Source organism: Dermacentor silvarum, chromosome 9, assembly GCF_013339745.2.
Source record: "Dermacentor silvarum isolate Dsil-2018 chromosome 9, BIME_Dsil_1.4, whole genome shotgun sequence".
Taxonomy (NCBI): domain Eukaryota; kingdom Metazoa; phylum Arthropoda; class Arachnida; order Ixodida; family Ixodidae; genus Dermacentor; species Dermacentor silvarum.
The window spans coordinates 46729624-46757506 of NC_051162.1; the positions used below are offsets into that span (position 1 = coordinate 46729624).

At 48.3% G+C, this 27883-nt stretch overlaps 1 protein-coding gene across 1 annotated transcript in view; it reads left to right on the forward strand.

Moving 5' to 3' along the window:
- The window catches only part of LOC125940173 (uncharacterized), a 79943-nt gene that overhangs the window by 38796 nt on the left and 13264 nt on the right, over positions 1 to 27883 (forward strand). The window contains exon 5 of the mRNA XM_049655959.1: positions 23837 to 23969. Coding sequence (XP_049511916.1) covers positions 23837 to 23969 — 133 coding nt within the window. The remainder of the gene's footprint in view (positions 1 to 23836; positions 23970 to 27883) is intronic.

The following is a 27883-nucleotide window of genomic DNA, read 5'->3' on the forward strand; positions in this document are numbered from 1 at the left end:
AAAACAATGCCTTGAAGAGTAAATCAGCCCCTTCGCTCCTGCGATACTCTCCCTAGTTTTTAGAGTGTAGAATAACTTATTTTAGGGCGTGTGAACGTTTTAGGAGACCACGCAATGATTTTAAACAAAAAAATGTTCTTAATAGAAACGGACATGTCTCTGGCATCACATCAAATGCCTAACCTATTTTTGCTTTGCTCCCGCCATGGTAGCTTTGTGGCTTTGGCATTTTGCTGCTGATCTCGAGGCTGCGGCTTCGACCCCGGCTGCGGCGGCTGCGACTCCGTGAGGGCGAAATGCAAAAACTTTACTCTACTTAGGTTTACGCGCATGGTAAAGAGTTCTTGAAACCATTCCTGAGTCCCGTAGTACTACGAGTCTCTAAATCACATTTTTTATATTGCTATGTAAAAGGGCTGAATTCTTAGAAATTCCAAGTTTGGTTGTGCGAGCTGAAATCTTCTATCAACAGTCCGTATTCAATTGATTAGAACAGCTGCAGGCAAATCTCTACTAATAGACAATATATATTTTCTCTGGTCTGTTTGCGCGGCTATGAGCGCATTATATTCGACATAACGCTTAGCAACTTTGAATATATATGTTTGGGCTGCCTTACCGGCAACCACAGCTGCCGCTGCACATGTGCATAATGCTGTCGGTATTTGGCCAATTCTGTCCGGTAAGGTTTGTGTCCAAGCACTCTTGCAGCAAGCTTCACATTGATCTGGCACCGAGTGTCCGCAAGTCGGTCAAATCACACTAATACAGAAATGCAGCAATAATTTTGAAGTGCCACAAACCGCCGATGACACGTTGGAGAAGGTCGGTGCGTGACGGCGTGTTTGGTGGGAAATGCTAAAAACCTCCGGCAGCGCCCCTGTGTTGCCCTTCCAACAACGTACCTTTCAAAACATAGTTCTCAATTATTATAAAAGTTACTTTTCTTATATCTTAAAGCAGTGCTCTTTAGACATGCAGTCCTCTCTCGCTTTACTCGTATCGCCGCTATCAGCTGCAGCTGTTCAACCAGCCAGTGCCCCTGGCGCCGTTCCCGGTATCTACTCCACCGCCTGATGACTACGATTGCTCTCTTGCTCCCTTCCTACCTTGACCTCATAACTTCGGCGCAGCTCGCTGATTTTCATCCGGCGTCATCGGCAACAACATTGTTACACGCGTGCTATTTAAACATCCACCCCGTCTATCGAACATTCATTGGGTACGGGGACACTGCTAGAGACATCGTCTTTATGCAGCGTTCTTTCGTCATGAAGCTGTGTACAAAATTTGCACTCTATGCAAAGAAATCTGATTACAGATGATTTATAGTGTTCCCGATCCCCGGAACGTTGTGCGCAAGCGTTGTATGAGTGCTTCTCAATGTTATTTCTTTCATTATGCTGTGGAGACCCTCAAACTAACCCTGGCCCCCCTAAGTGCCCACCCGCTCTGTCTGAACTTATTAACTTACCTGATGACTCTGCCAAACAAATGACGAGTTTGTTCCAGCTACTGAAAGATTAGCACAGCCATTCGCCACAAAGCGCGAAATTTCAGGCAGAATTCCCCGCTGAATTGGCCATAAAATCCGGCCAAAAGAGAACCAGTGTGACATCACCAATATTCGCGACAGGCTAGGCGATCCAGAAACATTTTTTTCGAACACATCTCAGAAGAATTAACATCAACTAAGGAGTCATTAGACGAATTGAAAGCTTTAAACACCGCTTAGCGCCGGAGCGAGCTGGAAGGCAGACTTAGTCTGGATAACCAAAATTTTTATGGTATTCCCTATTCTCACGAAACTTGGCTCCAAAGAGAAGAAAAACTAACAAATGAGACCAAGGCTGGTTCTGAATCTTTTCCCGTTGATTCCTGTCAACGAGTCTATTGCTTGGACAATTTTGCGCCTAACAGATGTCCCGTTGTAGCGAAGTTTACTAATTTTAAAATGAGAGATAAAGTGCTTTCATTTCACAGTGAGCAGAAATCAAAGCACATCACACTAAAAGAAGACTTCTCAGTTGCTCACGGATCCCGCACAAAAGCTAACAGATGTCTCGAAATCTTAGCCAGAGTCATCAAAATTCAAGTTGAAATACGATAAACAATCTATAAATGACAGGTTGTACTCACACGACACGACGGCTACGTGGAAGCAGGTACCAAATTTAAATTAATTGTTGTCATGATTCACTTACCCTTTACTTTGGCTTTTGGGCTTTGCTCATGCCAGCAAGCGGACAAAGGCACCAAGAATTAAACTAACAAATAACTTTATTGTTCTCAATCAATGGGAGAGGCATATTTTTAGACCGGTTGAATAAACTGCATTACCATTCACCACTGTTTCGTTGAGTAATCAGTGTAGCTAAGTATAACTGGCTTCCGCAAGCATAAAATGCAATGCCCCCGCTCCCCTTCATAGAAATGGATACATCGCAAAGGGAAACAGACCTATAAATTGAAGTATTTGAAAACTTTTCTTTAGGCCAATTTTCGGAAAGCGTTGTGAGAGAATACTAAAAACAGAGAGCTGATTTCCGTGCCTGAAGTGTGTTGCAGGCTTAATTACCCATTCGGCTTCGCACAGCAACAAGCTTGGCCTATTTGCATTAGGATCGACCTCAATGGTAGCCAGTACGATATCTATGATAATGTGGCATCCGTTTATAAAACTTGAAATCCTGGGTGCCGACACATGTTTACCGAATATGCTTATATGGCACTGTACAGAACTCTAGAGCTTTCTGCTTTTTACCTACAACTTTGTTGTAAAACACAGAAATTATGTTTTTCTTGTTTAATCTTCGCAACTATGACACCTAGCAGAGCCTTGCAGTATGTATAAAGCAGTTATATTCCTTTATTCTGGATGTGAGTACTAAACAAAACAACACACACATTTATTTTTTTTTGTCAGGCTGTTTGCTTTCTTGCGTTGCAGTAATTCTGAAATATGAATTAGAAAACAACTGGACAGCGATGTTGCTATGTTGTTATTTTTCTTAGATGACACAAGCTGCAGGTCATCAGTTTTTGAGAGCTACTTCTTCGACCCACTTTCTCAACAATGTCTTTCGCAAAATGCATCATAGGGGCCTGTTATGATTCTGTGCGACTGTACACATATCCATGTTTGTGGTCTTTCCGTACTGCTTGAGCTCAAAGAGACACTCAAGAGAAAAAATAAATCTGCTTACAAGGCCGCATTAAAGTCTACAGCGTGGATTTGGAAAAAGAAACCTTACACGTGTAAGTGCTTTTCAAATGCACGCTCCAAACATGAATGCGAGATCCAGCAACCATCCCTACACGTCGCATTGAGTGTTTATATTGGTAAAGAATTCCTCGAAAACTCTAACTTCGTTAATTTTTCAGAACTACATTGAATATTGGCAGATAATTATAGACCGTATATGAACAAAGAAAATAGCGGTGAAAATTCTTGCAATGTTTTAAATTTGCCTTTAAACCGAAGTAGTGCCACACCAGTGGGAAATCAAGGATTTAAACGTATTTCTTTGTACTTCAGCTCCGTGTGGTGCGTCAGTTTGTTTTTTTTCGGAGTTGATGTGTGCAATATGTACCTCAATTAAGACACTATACAGTCTGTCTTAACTGATACGCAATTATCTATGTCCCAGCAGACGCCGTAAAACCCAATCACGTCCTGGCGGGCATCTGCGGGAAATTCAAGGTGGAAGCGACAACCCTGTTTGTCTTTTGGGCCTTTTCGGTGATAGCGGGCCAATTCTCTCAGTATAAGTTGCGAATTTGGTATTGTAAAGGAGTAATTTGCCAATACTGCCAGACACAATTTTGTCTTTAGTTCCGCTATAACTACTTAGCTGCTTGCGCTGTCAAAAGCGTTTCCCGGTTGCTCTTTGTTTCTTTAGTCGGGCGCATTCTTTCCTTCGAATTGCAAGAATAGATTATAGGGTTTTAGGTACCAAAACGACGATGTAAATATAAGGCATGCCGTATTGGTAAAGGTAACTTGGGACCCTTGAAAGCATTTATGCTACGATGCAACAGATGCTTTAGCAGATGGGCGAAGTAAACAATAAGGTCAAGGAGAACACACTAAGCAGTGAAGACCTTGAAAGAAGAATACGCAAGGTTGAGTTTGGCTCGCGCAAGCGGGTTGACGACGAGAACCACAACACACGCATCAAGGCGTACAGGCGCATAAACAATACGGGTGACGTCAGCGACGCCGACAACTGCGACGGCGGCGGCATGAAGGTCAGCAATGGCTAACACCACACGCAGCGCCCACAAACACCTCGCGATCTGGCAGTGGAATTGTCGCGCTTTTAACAAGAAGGCCAGTTCGCTCCAGCTCTTCATCCAAAATCACCCCCCCCCCCCCCCCGACGTCATCTGCCTTCAAGACGGCGGGAACCAGCCCATCAAGCTACGGGGCTACTACGTAATTAAACACGTGGGATCACCAAAGGTTGCTGTTTTAGTTCACAAAACGGTGACGGCCCTGGGACAACATTATCAACATCATGACATTAATCACGTGCTAGTGGAAGTCCTCCCGCAGAAGAGGGGTAGACGTAGCACATTCATTTTGAATTTGTATAGTCCGCCGAGGGCTCAAAAGGACGACTTCCGCAACATCATTCACGACAGCGCGAGAGCCGCTGGCTGCAACCAGCTGGTAGTGCCCCTGTTGCAAAACCCAGTATCCAGTGCCCAGTGCCATGCCTGATTATGGGCCCAGTGTCGCGCGCTGGATACTGGAGCGCTGGCAAGGCGCGGCATACTGGGAGGCGCTGGGCGCCGGGTACTGGTGCGAAATGCAGCTCTAGAGCGAGAAATACGTGGTGCCTGGCTACCTTATATATTTTTTCGAATACAGAAAGAAACAGAGAACGTTGTAAAGTAATAAAAAATGAAAAAAAGTAAAACAAAAAAATCCGCGAGGATTCGAACCTCCGCCCTCCCGATCCCAATTCCAGTATCTTACCACTACGCCACGCCGATTCTTTTTCTTTATTGCCTGGCTTTGACACACAAAATTTCACACAAGGAACTGTACAATATACAATTACAATACAAAGTAGGGGAAGGCGTATTCAACCACCATCGTGCTGGCGGAGTCTATTTAGAATTCGCGCAGATCCACAAGCGGCTCTACTCTTGAGAGCCACTCGGGGGGTTCCGCTAATGCCTTATTAATTTCAACAAACCAGTGCATGCTCTCACGAAAATAAATTCGTGCAGGCCGTGCACCCTTATCAACGTAATATCCTGCCATTCTGGACCGCCAGATACAGTGGAGGCCCATAAGCATAATTAAATCAAAAGGCACCCCATCCTCGTTATCTACGCTTAAGTACCGAATGCCATACGGGTCAAGTGGAAATTCTTTCCGTACTGTTCTCTGTAAGACATCCCAAAAATATACGCCTTCCCAACAGTGTAAACAAACATGATCGATTGTCTCCGGCTGTTTGCAAATTAAACAGTGTGTTTGTTCCCCACGGTAAAAACAATTCCTTTCCCTCCAAAAACTTTTTAACTGGTAATGTTCCGGTGTGTAATTTAAAAAAGGAAGTTTTCGTTCCTGGTGGCACCTGCATTTTTTTATACTCTTTAATACATCACTACCTGGGCCTCCACTGTACACGGACCTGTACAAGGGCACTGGGAAAACAATGTCACACAAAGCACAATACAGTTTTTCCGTTTCACACTGAATATGTAATCATTCGAAAATCGCGCTGTTAGAAATCTTACACTCGATACGATTTCTTTGTAGAAACAACGAATCCCTCCCGAAAGCTCTTCGATTGAAACAACATACTCAGGAAGCCGTCGGCTTAGCTTCATTTGGCATACAGTACGCAGAAATGGATCTGTTGCGTCCCGAAAAAACAAGAAACGGTTGACCAACTGCCGCAAAAAGAGGTGACCCAGTCCCAGACCACCATCTTTTACCCGCCGGAACAAGTTGGTATGGCTGCAGCGCTCCCATTCAGACGCCCAGACAAAGACAGCGAAGACCCTGTGTAGCTTCTGAACGTTTAACCGTGAACAATGCAATACCTGCATTACATACCACAGCTTGCTAATGAAGAAAATGTTGCAAACGGTGGCTCTGGCGATAGGTTGGCTCCTTTCCACTTCTCCGCTCTCTCCCGAATCATTTTAGTCTGCTCTTTCCAATCCTGCTCACTATCGCTATAAGCGTTGAGCGGTACGCCCAAGTACTTGCCCGGGGTCGTCACCCAAGGCATGTTGGCGAAGAGGTCTGGTTTCTCCGGCCACGCTCCGTGCCAGAGCCCAAGACACTTGGACCAGTTAACTCCACTACCGGTGACATGGCTGAATTTACGGACACATTTGACAGCCTCGATTCAACTGCCCTGATCATCCGTGATAACTGCAACATCATCAGCATATGCCAGCAGTTTCACTTCGGCTCCTTGTAACTTAAATCCTCTAATGCTGTTGCTTTCCAATATTTTCATGCACAGGGTTTCAATGTATATACCAAATAATAGCGGGCTGAGGGGGCAGCCCTGGCGCACCGAACGGTGCACGCTTATGGGGGCCCCCAGGCTCTTTTTTACGATCAATCTCGTCGTGCAGTTTCGGTACGCCAGGGCCACTCCCTCGCAGATAACATAACCGACATTAGCGTGGTCTAAGACGGCAAACAGAATTTCATGAGCCACGCAATCGAAAGCCTTTTCGAGGTCGATCTGTAGAATGGCGACCCGACCACTGGTATCATCACAGCATTCAAGTATACTACGTGCTTTGTGAATATTTGTAACGATGGAGCGCCCCTTTATCCCACATGTCTGGTGAGGCCCGCCTATGTCATGTATCACCGTCTGCAATCTTCGGGCCAATATCTTCATAAAGATTTTATACTCGACATTGGTGAGTGCTATGGGACGGTATGCTGTAACCTGTCCTAATTTCTCGTTATCATCAGTTTTGGGAATCTGGACCGTGTGGGACAACCCATAGGATGGAGGCAACGTGTTTAATTTGTAGGCCTCGTTAAAGATTACAGTCAAAACAGGCCTAATTTTGTTCTTGAACTCTGTGTAAAATGAGGCGCTAAAGCCATCTGGTCCAGGCGATTTTCCGGGGTTTAAGTTATCTATTGCGTGCTCAACTTCGGTTTCCGTTATCACCAGTTCCAGTCTCTCTTTTCTTTCATCCTCCAGTCGAGGTAGAACCTTCAGAAACTGATTCTTAAATGCAGTCACATCTACTGTATGAAACGCGAACAGCGCCTGATAGTGCTCATTAAAAGCGGCTTTGATGTCGTCTATGTCTGTCGATAAGGTCCCGCGCCATTCTATTCCTTCAACGTGGTTCCTTTGAGCTGGCGATTTTTCTAAACCTAGCGCTGGTTTTGATGGCGCTTCACATGTAGCTGTGTCCTCTACCCTTGCCCTCATCAGCGCTCCTCGATAACGTTGTTCATCAGTTTTCTCCATCTTTTGTTTAACTTTTATAATGTCTTCTATACATTTCCCCAGGGCTACTTCCTGACGCGCGAGCGAACGTACGCAGAATCATGTGCTCCAACGGAGCGACGATAGCGGCCCTTGCTGGCCGCGGAAACAGGTTCACGTCTGAAGAAGACAAGGATTACGAGATTGTGCTGCCTGCTCTGCCCACCGGTCGTGTTGTTCTAAACACGTTGTTTTTGCACGGCGTTGTGAGGGTGAGGCCCTATACGGTCGAAGATTTCAGGGACGCCCTCGCGGACGCTGATGTGCTCCCCGACGTTGTGGCGTTGGGGGCATACCAGATTAACCATGTGTGGGCGGTGATCTTCAACAGTGTGGAAGCTGCAAGGAAACTGGCCGACTTCAAGGAACTGCAAGTGAAAGGTCGCCGTTGCATTGTTTTAGGGGCGAAGCTCCTTAGGGTGTGGGTCTGTCCCTCCTCTCTAGTATGTTGTAGTAGTAGTAGTAGTAGTAGTCGTAGTAGGTAGCCACGTCTACTTTTATGAGAAAAAAGAAATTCCGAAAGTTGTGTCCGTAGCGCGGAATCGAACCAGGGACCCCTCGCTACCGAACGCGCGGCGCTAACCACTACAGCACGAAGCGCACATGGACACACGCACCAACCACGATGACAATAAATACCCAGCATTAACGAAAGACTGCGCGTTTCTAACGCGTTTCTGCTAGCGTGTTACGGCCCGTGTAAGAAGCTGGTGTAAGACGCTGTGGCCTCTCCGCCTTACCCCCGTATTCATAAACGCTCCTCGACTTGAACTTGACTTGCCACCGCCTTGGGCAGCGCGTTCGAAACGCGTTGAAGGCGGGGGCAAGTCAAGTTCAAGACGAGGAGCGTTTATGAATACGGGGGTTATAATCTCTCAGCAGTCATGTGATGGCGACGGCAAACGCGGTGCACGTTCCGGCATGTGTAAACGGCTGCGTAAGACGCTGTGGCCTCTCCCCCTTACTAGAGAGTACTGCACGTTTCTAACGCGTTTGTGCTAGCGTCCCCTTAAGCGGGGAATGGTGCAATTATAATGAAGGGCGCTGCTATAAAATAGAAATGACGTCACATATGGCGCGTGTCATTGGTGGAAGTCAATCGTTCGATTTAGTGCGGCGAGACTGGGCGAATTACACGGAAGATTCACGGTTTACCGATGATTCCCTCCGGGGCTTCGCCCACTCATCATCATTCACTCCGTGGATATGCGGTGTTTTTTTTTGACCCTGAGGACCAACATAAAGTATAGAGGAGGCTATGGCTGAACTAATGGACGTCGCTGAAGCGGAGGATGCGGCGAGGGGAACCGACGTGGCGGGCAAGCAGGCCGGGACGCTGGACGCGTCAGCATCCTCTGGCAGCAACGCCCGTACTGGTGATGGTCCAGTGAGCCAACAGCCATCCGGAGACTCCCCTGGGACAAGCGAAATGACGAGAAACGAGGAGGAGAGTGCACCAGTGCCTAAGATTGACGAGCCTAAGGACCCGACCAAGCCGCATCAGGACAAGAGCGGCGCTCACACGCCGAACAGCGTCCCCGCGCCCAGACCAGCACTGATGGTGTCTAGGCAATGACGTCTGGCGTCGAGGAACCCCCAGCAAAGACGGCTCAAGTCCGGCGGTCGTCTCTTCTGCCGCGCCTTCACGTTTCGGCGGACAAACGTTCCGGCACTAAGGAGCACCTAGATCACGTTCTGGTGCTTGCGCCGGACGATGACGGCGGCGTCTAGCCACGCGCTAGACGAGGGAGGTAAGCACCGTGCTGTCGGTCTCTTCTCATTGTGTAAAAATGGCTCTTGGTAGTCCGTTGAAAGTCGCTACCTTAAATGTTAGAGGACTGGCAGGGAAGAGAAAACAAGGCCAGTTGTACCGGCTTATAACGGAGCGCGACATAGATGTGCTGGCCGTGCAGGAGACCAAAGTCGACGGTGAAGACGAGACTGGCAGCATGGTGCGGCGTTTCACGTCTAGGTTTTTTGCCATGGTCAGTCATGCTGTGTGCACATCGGCTGGATGCGTACTTTTTGTAAAGAAGTTGCCGGGGCTTGAGGTGGATGCACATTATTCGTGTGCGTCGGGCCGGTGTGCTGTACTTGACTTTTCATTCAACAACATTGAGCGGCGTATTGTGTATTTGTACGCGCCCAATAAGGTGCATGACAGGGCCCTTTTTTCCATGACATCCAAGAGCGCCTTTGCACGGGAAGACAGCCCATATTAATGGGCGATTTCTACTGTGTCCTGAGTGCGAGAGATAAAACAAGCGTTCTGGGGTTTAGAGATAAAAGCACTGAAGTGTTGTCACGAATGCTTGAGAACTGGGACCTTGAAGATGTGGCAGAGAGTCTCGAAGGAGCGCGTGCGGTGAAGTATTCACGGTTAGAAGGCTCAAGTCACGCGCGCCTTGACCGCATTTATGCTTCAGTTGACGTCCTTCCAAAATGTAACAGCTATGAGGTATTTCCAGTGTCGTTTTCAGACCATTGTTTAGTTCAATGCTGCATAGGAATTTTAAGAGAGGCAATGCTTTCTCATGGGAAACGTGGAAATTAAATAACATGCTTCTTCAGGACGAATTTTACAATCGAGCAGTAAAAGAAGAAATAAGCAAAATAGACCCTAGTAAAAACCTCCAGGTATGGCAACAGTGGAAACTATCTAAAGAAACTTCAAAAATAAAAGCAATAGACAGGGCTACGTGTATTCGCTACGAGAAAAAACAAAGAAAGACTGACTTAGAAGCACTACTTCATGAGCTGCTCAAGCAGGAAAGCCGAGCCCCGGGAAAATGGATGGAAGACATTAGAAAAGTTAAACAAAAGATTGAGCACATTGATGAACAACGTTATCGGGGACCGCTAGTGAGCGCAAGGGCACATGACACAGCTGCAGGTGAAGCGCCATCTAAACGAGCGCTAGAATTAGAAAAATCCCGACCTACGCCACGCCGATACATGATTCGCAGTTCATATTTTGCCATGCCAACGCGCAGACACAGTTATAGCTTTGCACAGACGCCACGCTCAGACATGGTAGATGCGATATCGCCTTCAACTAAGACTCAGGGCCAATTCACACTTGCGACTAGGCGAGGTCGCACGACCAATTGCGACTGGCGACCAGAAAACTACTCAAGACGAACGATGTTCACACTTACAAATGCGACCGACTAGTCGCTAAACCGAAATGTATCACGATATGCCGTTCACGTCTGCTTGAAATGTCATCGCCGCTTAAAATAAGCGTCTGCGTATACGGACGTCCTGTTCCTTCGCATCTGATTGGTTCAGCTGTTCTGCGACTGCGGTCGCGCGACTAAAAAATGGAGCAGTGAGTGACTGGCCCTAAACGGTCGCATTTCGAGAAAAGCGACCATTTGCGACTACTTGCGACTGGTCGCTTTGCGACCAACTTGGTCGCGCGACCTCGCCTAGTCGCAAGTGTGAATGGGCCCTTACGCCTCTATCAGAACGAAAAGTTGTTGTCCGTATTGCATAGTATGCCTGGAAGTGCTGCAACACTGATTTTCTTTTGCGATTCGCATATTAACAACGAAAAAAGCCTTAAATGAACCGCCGACCCGGAATGTTGTACAGGCCGTTACTGCCGATTTTGACACCCGTTTCTTATTCTTCGCGCAACGGCAATGCAACGTTTCCATAGTTCGACAATGCTTTTCAATCGACACTTTAGGCACATATCTCCGTAAGAGAAGCGGTCGGTTAATGCGGCGGACAGCCTTCGGCGACAGCACATATAGGTATGTTTATAACGTCACATCGGCGCTCATCGCTTGTTATGCTGACACTGTACACACGAAAGAATGGTCTGTTTAAAAACACCGATGGGAAAGGTGAACTACACACTGATTTATCCTCGTTAGACTTGTTGATTCCTCAGCCCAGACGGGCCGATAGAGTGTAGACGAACTCGGCGGGTACGTACGGTGGGCTTAACCTTCGGTTGAAGCGAACGATCTCGGTGTGGGTACCGGGCGGATGCGAAAATATTTGTATTTGAGCTTCAGAACCTTTTAACTATTATTTTTAGTACAGCAGGGAAAGGGGAAGCGCACGAATCACCGCAGCTTTGTTGTCAGCGCGATAATATCAATCAGCGGCAGGCTTTCTGAGGTCCGTTCGAACGCGTCTGAACGGCTGCTCGGTTTCCTGTCGACTGTACAACACTGCGACAACTCGCAGTCATCGATTGCGTACAAACTACTAGAAAACGCGGCGCTATCTACGTTTGCGTAATTTCGTTCACGAATACAGCTATCCGAAAAGTCAAAAGGGAAATGTACAAAGCGAAAGTGATCTCAAGTGTCGCATATGCATGGGCTAGCATCACGGACCTTTATTCCAAGCTGCAACACCGCCGACACGAAATAGGCATTTATGATCCCAACCATTCGCGCTATATTTAGGACAGGAGTCTGTTTTTTTGGACAGGAGATACCCATAAAGTGGTATCAAGCATTTAATAATCAACAGCGCCTACACTCCGGCAGTGTGGCACAAACGAAACCAGCGCAGTCTCCAGTACGAGCCAGCGAACTCCAGCGTGTGTACAGCGCACACCAGTGCGCCCCAGCGTCATAGCAGTGAAACCAGCGTCTCGTCCAGTGGGACCCAGCACTTATCCAGCGATCTCACCAGTGTCGCAGTGACTCCCAGTGACTCCCAGCGTGTGCCAGCGTCCCCAGTGTCAAAAAATGCGCCGGTTTCACACTGGAATGCACTGGAAGACGCTGGTTTTTGCAATAGGGGGGCGCAATCGCCAACAAGAGACGTTTCGCGCGCGAGAGAGCGCGGCCTAACCGGCACCTGAAGGGAAGCGGCGCAAATGTATACCGGAGTGGGAGATATGAACGCTAGACACACGGCTTGGGGCTATCAACAAGACACGCAGAAGGGGAGGTCGCTTATCGATGCGGTTGAACAAACGGGCCTCGAATTGATAACCAACCTCCTCCAACCAACCCGACTAGGCAACAGTGTTAGTCGGGACACGTTTCCGGACCTGTCATTTGTCATAAACGTAAGGGAATACTCATAGACGCACCTGGGCGAAACATTGGGCAGCGATCCCTACATCCTCAGCATCTCGGTGTCCACCCCGAAACTCAAGAGAACAATTGGAGTAATTAGGCTCACGGACTGGGAGGCGCACAGGCAGTACTCCCCACCCGAAAGCGGTATAACGGATATAGCGGAATGGATGCAGCACCTCCGAGACGCCCACATCCAAACCACCAAAACCATCCAGCGCACGGTCGCGACGCCCGAAGTCGACCGCCGGCTCTTACACCTGTGGGAAGCCCGTGAGGGCCTCCTCAAAGGGTGAAAGCGACAGCGGTTAAACCGGAAAGTCCGTCTACGAAGCGCGCATATAACAGAAGAAGCCAGAATTTCGCGACCGAGCTGACGTGGCAAAATTGGGTCCAGTTTTGCACCTCGATCAAGGGTACCCTGAGTACGGCGAAGACGTGGGCCATCCTGCGTTGCCTGATCGAGCCCGACAAGGCCAAATCGACAACCAGTCGGGCGCTTCAAGGAATTGCTCACAAATCTCCCGGGAATGACCAGGATCTGATTGACACCCTAAAAACCAGATACCTGGGTAGCGACCCCATACGACCCTGCCTCCTAAAATACGAAGGGGCACCAAGACCAGAACTGGACGCTCCGATCACGGAGGATGAGGTGTATGCCGCGGCACGAGCCTCACAGCGCAACACTGCTCCCGGGTCTGACAAAATCAGCTATGCCATGATTAGAAACCTGAGCCCGAAGCACATCCTGGACTTGACCGAATACCTAAACGAGCTACTCTGGAGCAAGGGCCACGTACAGAAAGAGTGGAAACACGCGGAAGTCGTGACCATTCCCAAACCAGGCAAGACGCCCGCGATCGACGCCCTACGTCCCATCTCGCTGACTTCGTGCCTACGAGAGCTGTTCACACTCGCTATTCCATAGGAATGGTACGTGTTTTTTCATCAGTCGTGTGAGGCATCGTGTCTCGATTGCATAGTCTCTCATAAAGGCCCTAAAGTGTCCAGAGAGGCCCAGGAAGACACGAAGGGAATGTACGTCGTAAGGCTTCACCAACTTAAAGATGCTTTCAACGGACTCGTGCTTTGTGCTTTTGGTACAGCCGTGAAATTCCCTGCCTAGAAATAGCACTTTTTCTTGGAAGAATGCACTTTTCTTAAAGTTTACTTTCAGATGTGCGAGGCTGAGGGCATCGAGAACTAGGGAAATGTGACTTTTGTGATCCTCTTTTGTACTCAAGAAAACGATTATGTCGTCTATATAAGCATTGCAAAAGGTGCCCAAGTATGGTTTCAGAATGTCATAATCGATCTTTTGAAACTATAATGGGGAATTATTCCATCTGAAAGGCAATCGATTGTATTCGAACAAGTCGAACGGCATAACAAATGCGGTGCACTTTTTGGTCTCCTCCGTCAAGGGAATCTGCCAAAAGCCTTTGCAGAGGTCGATCCGTGAAAACCAGTGGCAACCACCAGTTTTATCGGTAATAGCATCAATTTTTGGCATCGGCGAAGGTATTAAGTCTTTCTGGCGGTTTACATTCCTATAATCGATACAAATACGATAGTGCCATCGTCTATAGGAGCGACTGTTATAGGCGAAGCAAACGGTGAAACTGATGGTCGGATGATGTCGGCGTCTAACATTGCTTACAGCTCATTTTTCAACCAAGCCTTTTTCTCTCTTGACATATTATATGGGGCTTTCCGAACCACTGTTTTGTCTGCGAGCTCAAATGTAACTGCATGTGACATCATCGGCGGAGGATAGTTTTCTATGCATACGAGCTCTGGATACTTTGCTCTGATGTATTTTTCACAGTCAACCAGCCTTAGAGGGCTTGGTGTCTCTCCGAATTTCGTCAGTTTATCATTTTCTTCAACCAAAACCCTGTCATCCCAATACAGGTTTATCTTGAGCTTTTTCATGTCAGGACGAGATAAAAGGAAGTCACAGGTGACGTCAGGTATTGCCAGCACGTCGCTCTATGCGCAATGTCCTTGAAATTCAATCACCACAGACGCCCAATCATTGCAGGAGCTTAGTGCCCCATCGTAGCCCTGGACACGTAGGGTCCTCCCACTCTGGAGACGGCTGCTGTCTATTCTTTTCTGATTGATGGTGGACACAGACGATCCACTGTCCACGAGTGCGTTCATTTCAATACCGTCAATCTTGACAGGGACATGAAGTAGGTTAGAAGATGCCAAGTACAGAGTTTCGTGGCAGTCTTTCAAGAGAGGCTGATCGTCTTTACCCAGTTCTGTGTGGGGTTCGCCGACAGTCGGAATGCGTACAGTGCTACCAGGAATATTTTAGCAGCAATTCGAGGACTTCAATACGTTGTTCTGAAGGCTTCCTGCGAATTTGAAGGATCGTATATGCGACTAAGGTTCTGCGAGCTCATTGCTGTCCAGGAGTGATTCTCCGCAAGCACTGTCCTGTGCTGGCTCCACGGACAAATTTTTCAGACACCACATGAGGTCGTCTATTGTATCGGGGCCTTTCAGCTGGACCTGCTTTGGAATACTGAGAGAGAGACCCAGCGTTACCAAAGCTATAACTGCGAGTGATGAGAGTTCAACTTCTGCCATACGCAATAGACGATGCTTCTCAAGGCAGTACTGTAGTAGGGAGCCACGCGTGTCTCTGAAGCGTAGCGCCAACTCCCATCTCTCCAATGGATTGCATTGGAACGCCACCAGGAAGCTGTGTTTCCACTTCTCCCAATATGCTGGCTTTTGATCCAGGATCTGCAGATAGTACCACTTTCTGGCAGTGACACCAAGGTAACGTCGCATGTTCTGTGCTTTCTCATCGTCGGATAGCCACCCGTTATTGTCAGAAGCATACTCATAATACCATAACCAATGTTGCGGCTCTTCGGAGCCACCTTAAAAAGTTGTCGCAGTTTCACCTGAAAGGCGAAGCATCAATTGCGATAGCAAATTTGTAGAGAGCTATACGGAGTAATGATATTAGCTTTATCAGCTGTATAAACTTGGACATGCAGCAGCACCGGCAGCACGCAGAACTGTTGTCGACGCCGTCGGCGTTTTGCCCCCGTTCGCTCAAAATGCGTGTGGCATTGGTGACTGTTGCCGGAGCCTCTGATTTAAATAGGCACTTGGTGCTGCAGCTAAAGGTCGCCTCCCTTCCCTCCCCCCTCCCCCACAGCCTCTCACGGGTCGGAAGAAGGCGCGTTTGCTCTACATATATGGGGATTGTAAAGGAGGAAAGAGACGCCTACTTCTGCAACCCTTAAGCGAGCACGGCGCAGAACGCGCGTTTGTTCTCCGCCGTGCGTTCACTCCCCGTGAAAGCCCTTTCACTCGCACATACAGCGTTCGGCGCGCGGCTACGATTTCATCTCCATTGACGTCATGCGGAACCTCACGGCGACGGCGACGGCGACGCCGACGGCAGAAATCTGCTTTTGAGTGTCCATATAATTGCTATCGAAATAAAACATCAGGTTCAACCATATCCGGCGCTCGTTTTCCATTCCTCAGAGACTCGGCTAGTGCTGCCATAAGCTGACTTTGTTGCATCATCTGTCGCTGTTGCACTTCAAAAAACCTGCAACACGTGGCTCACCTTCTCCGTTGAAATATCCTCTATCGGAGAACCACGGCGCATGGGTGCCAAAACAAGCTCTTCTATTGTCTCCAGCTGCAGGTTCACCTTGACCGATCCTGTTTGCAAAAGTTCCTCACGGCATATGGACGCTTCTTTGAGCACTGCGTCGACGAGGCCAGGGGAGCTGACGTGGCGCGGAAGACTTGTTGACGGCTCATCTCGCATTTGGTAGTCAGTGAAGATAATGCGCTGCGCCGAGGTCTGGTCGACGAAGAATGTAGTCCACGTCCTGTGTAGCGTTCCTAGTAAACGCAACTAAAGGAAACTCATAGCGTAATACTGACAGATGGTGTCTGCCATTTTATTCTACCTGGATAATGATGATGATGATGTCCATGAGCACATGGCTCGTACCCACTTCGGGGGATTGGCCAAGAATTGCACACCTTACCTTTTAGATATGGATTCTGAAATTACAGTTACTGTGCAATTTAGTAATCAGAACAGACTGAATAATTTTACTAAACTGCATAATTTATAATATTAATGTCATGCATTAAAACTGAATTATCTCTCAGAGAAGTGTAAAACTAGGGATTTAAAATTTGATTCGTTTTGTTGACTGAGTGAAACCACAAACGGCATCCAATACGTCGCTGTGGCTAAAGCCAAATACCGAGGCACCGAAAGTGAGTACTGATTCTGATGTTAAATTTACCCTAATTTAGCAAGCGGTGTTTCAAGAAATCCTTTATTTTGTAATTTATACCGACGAAATAATAAAAAATTCTGTTGTACTGTTTCTATTGTTAGTCAGAATTCACACAGCGGCGATATCGCCGGACCAGCCCTGCAACCTAAGCTGCTCTCCTCGTCCTCCTCTTCCTTCGTCCCCCTTGTTCTTCCCCTGCTTTCGTGGCCTAAATGCGGCACGCTTCATATATATATATATATATATATATATATATATATATATATTGTGATGTGGAAGTACGGCACCGTGTCTAGGCTGCTTGGGCGAAGAGCGAGGTGGAAGAAGAGGAAGTTGGCAGATAATAGGACTTTTATAAATGAAATAGCGATTCACTAGCAAGGCATCGATACGGCCATTCTGTAGACTGCTTGCACTGGCTAGAAGGAGCCGGCAGTGAAACCAAGTGGGATAGACTTCGTCCTTGGCAGATTTGCAAAGCCGGAAATTGAAGTGCCTCACGAGGTGCGTGTATCCACGTTAATTTACTTACAGTCTTGTCTGGCCCCTCTGTCTCTGTGGCGAAGCGGAGACAATAGACCATTTCTTGTTGTCTTGTCGGCGTTTTTCTGCCATAAGGAAAAGACTACTGGAAATCCCGCTTCGCAATATTGGCCTAGATTTATCGGAACCTGTAATTCTATCTTTTGGAGCCTCCATTATTGGGTTCAGCCACAGAAATGCTTGCTTGGCAATCCAAAATTATCTCATAGAATCAAATCGATTACCATGCTAAACTTATTGTCACCTTTCCCACCATAGTTTTCTTTTATTCATTTTTGAAACCTATAATTATTTAGTTTGTTTTTTCTTCTTCTCGTCTCACAAAATCTTCCTTTATAAACTCCAGTATTCCATTCGGTAATTCCCTTGTATTTATGCACCAAATATAACCACCCGATTCATGGCCAATCTCCCACTGTGGGTATGCGCCACAACCTCTCAGGTCAACAACAACAACAACAACAGCTGGCCCAGGAACGGGTGCTGTCTCTGTGTCTCTCATTCCGTTAGAATGGCGCAGTCGACCAACGATCCTCTGCTGGACGACCTGCAGTCGGACAGCGTGTTGCTGAGCGGACGCACACTACGGCGTGCCGCTGCTTCTCCTACTCTGGCTTCTGCAACCGAGCTCATTACCGCTCCTGTCCAAGCCAGCACGCTGTCTGCAACCGTCAACATAGCTCAGGTCAGCGACTCAACTGCCGTGGATATGGAAACTACCTCGGTGCCAAGGGACGCCGTACACGCTCCCTTGGGCTTTGCTTCCCGTACCGCGCCGAAAGCGACCTCAGCATCGACGCCAGAGTTCATAACTCCTACCTCGAATGTGGTTTCCAGCGACCCCGCCGTATTCACACAGGCAATCGCTGCTATTACCAGGTACATCGACGACGCCAACATCTCCGTCGTCGCAGCGTTGGCACGTACCGCGCTGCCTCCGCCATCTCTCGCAGAAATTCCGGAATTTCGTGGGTTTCCCGATAACCCGACTCTCTGGCTGCAAAACATCAATTCTCTGGCCAGTCGGCACTCTTCGCCTGACGACGTCAAAATGTCTATTGCTGAGAGTCGACTTCGCGATTCCGCCAAAGCCTGGCATCAATACGATAGCTGGAATCACCAAACTTGGGCCGAATGGAGTGCAGCTTTAGTACTTGCCTTAAGCCCGCTCTCATCCACATACGATGACCAGTTCATGCGTATGCGGTCGCGCCGACAAGCTCACACTGAAGACGTCAGCAATTACGTCTACGATAAGATCCGACTCCGCAACGACTGTGGCCTCACATGGCCGTCTCCAGCTGCGCGCCAGTACGTGATTGACGAACTGTGCGACCCTACTCATGCTGCCATCCTGTCTTGTCAGTCTCCTGAGATAACATCCCTGGTTTTCGCTCACAAGGCAGCGGAACTGCAGCAGTGTACTCGACGCCTTCTCACTCTCGGCGTGCCGCAGGCCGGACAGTCAGCACCCCTCTCAGCGCACCGGGGCTGCTTGCGAACGTCTTCGACACCACGCCAAGGAATTCCGCCAATCGCCGCCGTCCCTAATTCAGTACCAGGCCTACCCAACTCCACTGTTCCCAGTACATGTCGAAGGAATAGGCGACTTGTCCGTACTCATTCATTCCGGCGCCGAGCGGACGGCACTGCACCAGCGTCATGCTCCCGACACCATTTCCCCGTGGACGCAGCCTCCAATCCACGGGCTACGAGGTAGTGTGATGCCAGTTGGCATGCTCGACGTTTTATGTCCGGACAACAGCAGGGACGAAGTTTCTCCCTGCAATTCCCGTCTTCGAGGAACTGCCTACCGACATGACTCTCGGTTCAGATTTCCTACTGTCCGACGACATTCAACTCGCCATCGATCGCGGCCATGTCCAGCTCCGGCCTGCGTTAACTGAGACTACTGCAATGTCCCAGCCAACGCCGAGAGGTGAGCCGCTTCGTTCGCTTACATTAAATTCGATACTGGCTCGCCATGAAGCGGTGTTCGCTGACACTACCGCCGATCTCCCAGGCACAAAGATGTTCCTGCATCGAATACCGACAGGGAACCATTCTCCGATATGCGTACCATTGAGAAGATAGACTGAGAGGGAGCGCTCCGTGATCGAAGATCAAGTACGCGAAATGCTCGCCGCAGGCATAATTAGGCCTTCATCAAGTCCCTGGGCAGTGCCCGTCGTGCTCGTGCGGAAGGAAAACGCTTCCTTGCGTTTCTGCGTGAATTACCGGCCACTAAACAAGTGTAAGACACCCGACTCGTATCCCTTATCCCGCATTGACGACGCTATTGACACAGTCCGCCACTGCAGGTTCTTTTCGTCGCTCGACTTATGTGCAGGGTATTGGCAGATCAACTTCGCTGAAGAAGATAAGTGCAAGACAGCCTTTCGCACTCCATCGGGCTTGTATGAATTCAATCGCATGCCGTTTGGGCTGCAAACGGCCCCTAGTACATTTCAGCGCGCGATGAATTCAGTTCTAGGGTCTCTGAAGAACCGAGCCTGCGTGGTCTACTTAGATGACATCCTGGTTGTTGTAACCACCGAGAATGAACACCTTCACAATTTAGATGAAGTGCTGTACAGACATTACGAGGCGGGGTGTCGCTCAAACTGCGAGAAGTGCCAGTTTGGTCTGTCTAAGATAGCGTACCTTGGACATAATATTTCCCCTGACGGTATTCAGCCACTCCCGGAGCGCATAGCGGCAGTGTCGGAATATCCCACACCAACCTGCTTGAAACAGGTTCAGTCATTTATGGGTATGGCCTCGTATTTGCGGAGGTTTATTCCACACTTCGCTTTGATCGCAGCTCGCTTGAGTGATCTTCTTAAAAAGGACGCACAGTTTAAGTCGGGCGCCGCGCAAGAAAATGCTTTCCGGACGATAAAGCAAAATCTCACTGTCCAGTATTAAGCCACCTCAATGATGACTGGACCACTGAAGTGCACACCGATGCTAGCCAAATCGGTCTAGGGGCAGTGCTTGTGCAACGCGATCCTGATGGCGTGGAACACATCGTTGCTTATGCCAGCCGAAAACTCTCCGACACCGAGCGCCACTATCACTCGAATGATCTGGAATGTCTGGCAGTGGTGTGGAGCGTGGATGACAAATTCCGACACTATCTGTTCGGGCGCAGATTTACCGTGGTAACTGATAATTCTGCGTTAAAGTGGATGTTTTCTAAGCAACAACTAAAGCACAAATTCGCCCGGTGGATTATCACGCTTCAAGAATATGATTTCGACGTGCGTCATCGTGCCGGGGTTTTGAATAACATCGCCGATGCCTTATCCCGCAATCCCCTCGAACGTTTGGAACGAAACAGGCAAAATCACATCTTTTTTGCCCAAGTAGACTTGCCCAAAGCGCAACAAGAGGACAAAGGCTTCGCGACAATTATTGCTTCCGTAACTGGCACAAAAACAAACTCGATGTTTGCAATACGCAATGGTGTATTGTACCGTCGTTGGTGGCGAAAAGGACCGCTTGGAAGAATGTTACCTGCTGGCCGTTCCGAAATGTTTTCGCACAGAGATACTGCGAGCCATTCATGACACCCCCGAAGGAGGGCACATTGGTGAACGAGCCACGCTCCGCAAGCTACAAGAACGCTTCTGGTGGCCGAAGATGCAAAGCAATGTGCGCTCCTACGTTGCTAGCTGCGAAGCGTGTCAACAGTTTAAGCGACTGCCGGGGCGCCAGCCTGGGCTGTTAACACCTGTGGAGATACCCGAAGACATCTTCAATACGGTTGGCATCGACTACATAGGGCCGCTACCCACCTCCAGTGCTGGCAACTGCTACATCATTTTAGCTGTGGACTATCTGTCCAAATACTTGGAAGTGACTGCCGCACCATCCCTGGCATCCACTCATTTAGTCGATTTTCTGCAACACAGGTTTGAATGGAGACATGGCTTGCCAAAAAAATTGGTATCAGATCGTGCCACAACATTTCGCAGTCGGGAACTACGAAAGTACCTTTCCACGACGGGAGTGCAGCATCATTATACATCCGCGTTTCATCCCCAGGCAAACGACCTCACTGAGCGAACAAACCAGAGCATTCAGGCAAGGCTTGTACCATATACAAAAGTAGAACGGACAGGAGAGGCCGATTGGGACGTCCACCTTCCGGCAGCTGTCTATGCGGTCAATACAGCGCTGCAGACCTCTACTGGTCTGATGCCGTATGAAATCGTATATGGAAAGCTTCCCCAGCTGAAAGCGGTCCTCAGGCTAGATGCTCCTGTTAGCGTCACACGCCTTGACAGTCGGACAGTCGCCTGCCAGAAGTTCAGACCTGCGGCGAAAGAAAAAGCCACACAAGCGCAAGAAAAACAGAAGCGCTATTATGACCGCCGCCGTCGACCTGCCCCTGCGTACAACATCGGAGACGAGGTGTGGGTGCAAAGAGGTGGCAACTGTCCAGGCAAGAAGCTACTAGCAAAGTTTTAGGGGACCTTCACCATCACCGAGCGCATAGGACATAATACATGGCGCGTTAGCACCTCGGATCGAAGCTTTGGACTTGACCGGCGGAAAAGAAATAACTTCGCCGTGCACGTGTCGTGCCTCAAGAAAAGATTACGCCGAGTGGACTGAACTGTCGGTTCTTTTTTGTTTGCGAGGTCCGCAGCGTGGCCGAGTGTGATGTGGAAGTATGGCACCGTGTCTAGGCTGCTTGGGTGAAGAGCGAGGTGGAAGAAGAGGAAGTTGGCAGATAATAGAACAGCTGGCCCAGGAACGGGTGCTGTCTCTGTGTCTCTCATTCCGTTACAATATATATATATATATATATATATATATATATATATATATATATATAGTGTAGTGTATATATATTCTCAAATCAGTTAGGGCTACGCAACAGCCTTGGCTCAAGAGCGGCGGTCGCTGTCTCGCGCTCTCCGGGCTGCTGGGCTTCGTCCGCCTCCCTCAATGGCTGCGGACTCTCTTCCCCACTCCAATATATATATATATATATATATATAGCAGACGCAAATTAAACATTTCGGATATCACTAACTTTCCAGTCATAGTATTATAAACAGGAACAGAGGAACACATTCGTCGGTCCTTGCACTCCGTGAAGATGGTCAACCAGCAAAACATACACTTGCGGCCATGGTGTTTATGAGTGGGTTAATCCTGAGGGTTCATTAAAGTATTTATCAATTATGAGCTTACACACACGTACGACTGCAATTGGAGAGAACGACGTCACTGAAGGTATGCCCGCAGTCTACCGTTGTCGCTTGCGTTCGATGTCTCGAGTTTGCTCGGCGGCGTGGTTAGCAGCATTCGCCCATCATTGCCGCTTGCGATTCTTTGAAAATAAATTGCTTCAAAATTAAATATGCCCGTTACGTAAGAGAATGAATGGATCATACCCCGTTAGGCAATGGCTCATACCCTGCAAACGCGGCCACCCTATTACGGCGACAGAAGAGAAGTGAAATTCTATGCTTTAACTATGATTGGCAGCGCAAGCTGTAGTACCAGAAGACGCCGACGAGCGCGTGCCGAGCACGAGTACGAGCGCCACCCGAGGGGCACCAGCGAGCCAGCTGTAGAAGAAGATGACGGTGCTCGAGCCAATCTGACGATGATAGTTTTCTGTACAGAGGCGATTTCGCCTAGCCATGTACGATTTCGCCTAGTCATATGAATCTTCGCTTTAAAAAACAGACATTCGCCTTGTTTAGGTGGCGAGGCTAAGCTATGGGCAATGCCGTCTTGCAATGCGCAGGGTCGAAGTAAGTTCTCTGGCATAGCTCACGTTCATGCTAGATATTTCACGGTGATCGTCGCTTGTCCCGATGGATACCATTTAAGCACGATTTTACTGCAAATGCCATTGTTCACGTGCTAAACGTGTCGCTAGCGGCGGCTCGCTCTTGTCGTCCAGCCGGGTAAGTAGATGAGCATGCCTCCGCGCTTATGGTAGGGAGCTTTGCAGCCGCCCATTGTTCCGAAATAGATTCCAATTGCAGAGGCACTGTGCAGGTAGCATGTTCGTTTGAAGAAGCAAATACCGAGCTGTTGGCGCCAGTCAGTAAAGGCAGAATGGGACTATGATGCGGTAGTCTTCATTGGATATGGCAACAAACGATAGGTGCGTGCACGCAAAGGAGTGAAGTTCCCGAGAGATACGGTGAGCGGGACTTGAAGAATGACGACTATATTCATCATTTCTGAGGAACTGCTTCATTTATAGCCATCTCCGGTTGTTGCGATGGTCAAATTCTGCACTGCCCTGCTGATGGTTTATATAACGATGATAATAAAGTGCAACACGTTATAACAACACCTAAAACTGAGGAAGGAGGAATCCACATATTGCAATCACACATGGTGTGTGTTTTTTTTCAGAAAAAAGTAGTTTCAGAAGTTTTGACATACCTTATTTGTTACATTTGCACAGCACCCCGCAGGCTAAGTGCTTGTTCCAAGATGACTACGTACCGGCCATAACGACCGATCCAAAACGTGAAGAAGAAAGAGCTGCAAAGTGTACCAGACTCTTGCCTGGGGGCGAGAAACTCCTGGGTACTGAGGTGAGATAACTTGTTGAATCAATCCTTATGTCCAGTATTTTACGTTCCACAGTGCTTTTTGACAATGAACAGATATATATCCAGTTCATGACATACACAGGCGATAATGCGCGATACAGTTTTGACAAAATCAGGTTTCAGTGCTACTGATTGTGAAAAAGGAACAGGACGAGCTAGCTACACATACTGTGCTTTGTCTCTTGTTCGCAGTTTGAGCACAATACGCGTGTGTACATTTTCGATATCCTGATAAATAATAATGTGCTTGTAAAAGCTGTTTGCATGAATGACAACGGCGTCATTATTAGCACTAATTCGAAGGAAAGGAAGTTTATAACTCTGGGATTATTCTATTATCATGTGAAACTTTATAATGACTGGCGCACAGGTTAATGTAAACAGCACAACTGCAGCTCAATTTAAAATTGTACATTTGCCTGTGCTATTGACAATACCGCGTTCTGAAGATATTCTCAATGTGAACGCATATGGGGGACTCAAAGTTTTAATATTTTAATAAAGAGTCCCTGTGTTGCATAGAATGTGGCATAAATTGGTGCCTTTAGAGCAGTATGAAAGCAAACAACTGTAAAAACTTTTGTGACGACATTAGGTCATCACGCCTGCGATTTGTAGTGATACAGTTACGCGTGATATGAAGTTGTATCAAACATTTTAGAAAGTGGCTCGGTTTTCAAGAAACATTGTATATACATTCAAACGCTGTCACGCGCCTAAAAACAGCGCTTGCTATGTTCCTACATGTTTGCGAATGTATCCTGGAATTTCTTCCTTTACAAATAAGTACCATACGCCGTAAGTGCTTCACTTCAGCAATCGTGTCGAAACCACGACATTTTATTGTGTTTATATTGCAAGAGAGGGACTAAAATTAGCGGGAAGCAAATCTGGCAAGTGCCCCGTAATTCACGTCGGTAGTCACTTCTGGGTACGATACTTGTTTGTCCGTATGTCACACTGTCTCCACTACCCAAAATAGGCGACGCAAGTCGATTGCCCGATAAAAACATGTTAATAGATGTTACATATAGGACGCCCATTGGTGGCGCCCCCTATAGCGCGAGCCTTGTACACACAATAAAGATGTAGGGCCGAGGCGGGCCCCTCAGAGCTCCGCCACGCCAGCAGTATGGTTGTGCGTCTCATTTCTTGCTGAGATTGTAACAGATTTGGCGACGAGGGTAAAACTCCATAATTACAAGATGCCAAAGTACGGTTCCCTTGACCCATTCGATCCAGCTAGTTGTCCCTGGCAAGAGTATCTGGAACGCATGCAGCAATTCTTCGCGGCGAACGAGGTGCCGGACGCCAAGAAACGCGCGGTGTTCCTCAGTTGCTGCGGGTCACGCACCTACTCGATTCTGCGAAGCCTTCTTGCACTGAATAAGCCGACTGAGACTACGCTTGAAAACTGCCTGAAGACGCTGAGCGACCATTTCTCGCCAAAGTTGTCGATAGTGGTGAGTCGATTCAAGTTCAATAGTCGCGTTCGGGAAGAGGGTGAATCAGTGAGCGAGTTCGTTGCCGCCCTCAAAATCTCTCAGAACACTGCGAGTTCGGCACATGTCTGAAGGACCTGCTTCGTGACCGTATCGTATGCGGCATAAAGGACACGCAGATGCAGACGCGCCTGCTAGAAGAGCCGAAAAAAAACTATTGTCAACTGGACAGAGAAGCACTGGCACTCATTTTTGGTGTCACTAGGTTCCGGCAGTACCTTTGGGGAAGGCACTCTGAAGCTGTCACTGACCACAAGCCGTTACTCGGACTGTTCGGCCATGACAAGGCCATTCCAGATCGCAGCTCTCCAAGAATTATACGGTGGGCCCTCATGTTGTCTGCCTATGACTACACCCTGGTTTATCACCCAGGAGAGACCATATGTCATGCGGACGGACTGAGCCGGTTGCCCTTGGAAAGCAAAGAATTTTTCCGGTGGAAGCTACTGCGGATGTATTTATGCTGGAAGGCAAATTTCCCCGCGTTTTGTCTTCCACAGCCATTGCCCAGGCATCAAGCAAAGATCCCGTTTTGTCAAGGATTCGTGACAATTTGCTGTATGGTGGCGAGCTGCCCCATGAGCCGGAATGGAGACATTACAAGAGTCATGAAAATGAGCTCAGCCTGCAGGACGGTTCCATTCTTTGGGGAATGAGGGTGGTCGTTCCCCCGTCCCTTAGACGAGAAGTACTTGAACTCCTTCATGAGGGTCACCCTGGCATGGAAAAAATGAAAGCTCTTGCCCGAAGCCATGTATGGTGGCCTGGTGTCGACGATGACATGACAGACAAAGTGAAATCATGTGCGGTGTGCCAGGAATATCAAGACTTAGAGTAAGACTTAGAGATTGATCAGCATGTGCGCCGACCAGTGCAGTCTACACCCTGGCCGTTTCCTGATAGACCATGGTCACGTCTTCATGTCGATTTCGGAGGCCCATTCAAGGGACGTTACTTCTTAGTCATTGTAGACGCCTACTCAAAATGGGTTGAGGTAATTCCAGTGACATCACCACCTTCTGATGCCACAATCAGCTGTTTACGAGCAGTTTTTGCCACTCATGGCATCCCTGACATTATTGTGTCAGGCAATGGCACAGCATCACTAGTGTCACATTCCAGAAATTTTTGCAGAGAAACCAAATCAGAGGAATCAGAGGGCCACCTTATCATCCTACATCAAACGGTGCTGCCGAGCGCGTTGTTCAATTGGTCAAGAAGAAGCTGAAAAAGTCGGCATCTGGCGACTTTCAGACCCAGATTCACTGAATGCTATTTCAGTACAGGACAACACCTCACAGCCTGACTGGCAGAACCCCAGCAGAACTACTTATGGGCAGGACACTACGAACACCACTTAAGGCCCTGTGCCCAGATCATCGAGGTGATGTCGTGTTGAAGCAACTAAAGCAGAAATTACACCAGGACAAAGGAGCACGTCACGCTCAGTTGCCACAGCCTGGTTCGCACGCCCTCGTCAAGAATTTCAGACCAGGCCCTTCTTGGTTGCCAGCCTGTTATTAGGCCAACAAGTTCGTCTTCCGTTCAGGTGGAACTCGAAAATGGATCAAGCAGTGATCGGCATGGTGACCAGCTCCGACCAGATGACCGTTCTCATCCTCGTTACTCTAGCTCACCAAGCAGTATGCTACCAACGTAGCCATCGCCTGATACACAGACTGAACAAGTGAGCAGTGAAGGATCACCAACGAATTTTGAAGCGGCGCCGGTACCCAATGCACGAACTTCACCTGACACTCCTCAAGCCACTGCTTCTTCGCCGTTGCTACGCAGATTCCGACGTGTGAGGAAGCCAGTGTCTCGTTACTCGCCCTAGAGACTGTCTGGGGTGGGGAAGTGTTACATATAGGACGCCGATTGGTGGTGCCCCCTATAGCGCGAGCCTTGTACACACAATAAAGAGATGTAGGGCCGAGGCGGGCCCCTCAGAGCTTCTCCGCCACGCCAGCAGTATGGTTGTGCGTCTCAATTCTTGCTGAGGTTGTAACAATAGTATTTCCCGATAATCACTGGATTAGGCATCGAAAACTTGTCCAGACTGGCTAGACAACCTGCACTGAATTTATAGTCAAGCTTCATCTTAGCTATAAAAGGGAAGCAGAATGTTCTGCGAAAACTGTCTAATCTGCAGTGCATGAGAATATTGTTGCTGCTAGAAAACAAAGGTCCTTGTCACTCCGCACACACAATATTTTCACAGAAACCAACATGGTGTCTCTTACAGAAGCACCCTACTCGCCATTACGTTCCCGCTGTCGTCACTTTGTTCGAAAAGTTAACCTCTGAAATGTCGCTGCTTTGAAAGAATATCTGCAGTCAGTACAAAGCGGAGAAGGTGCTCGACTTGTAAAAGAAAAGAGTCTTCGAGCATGC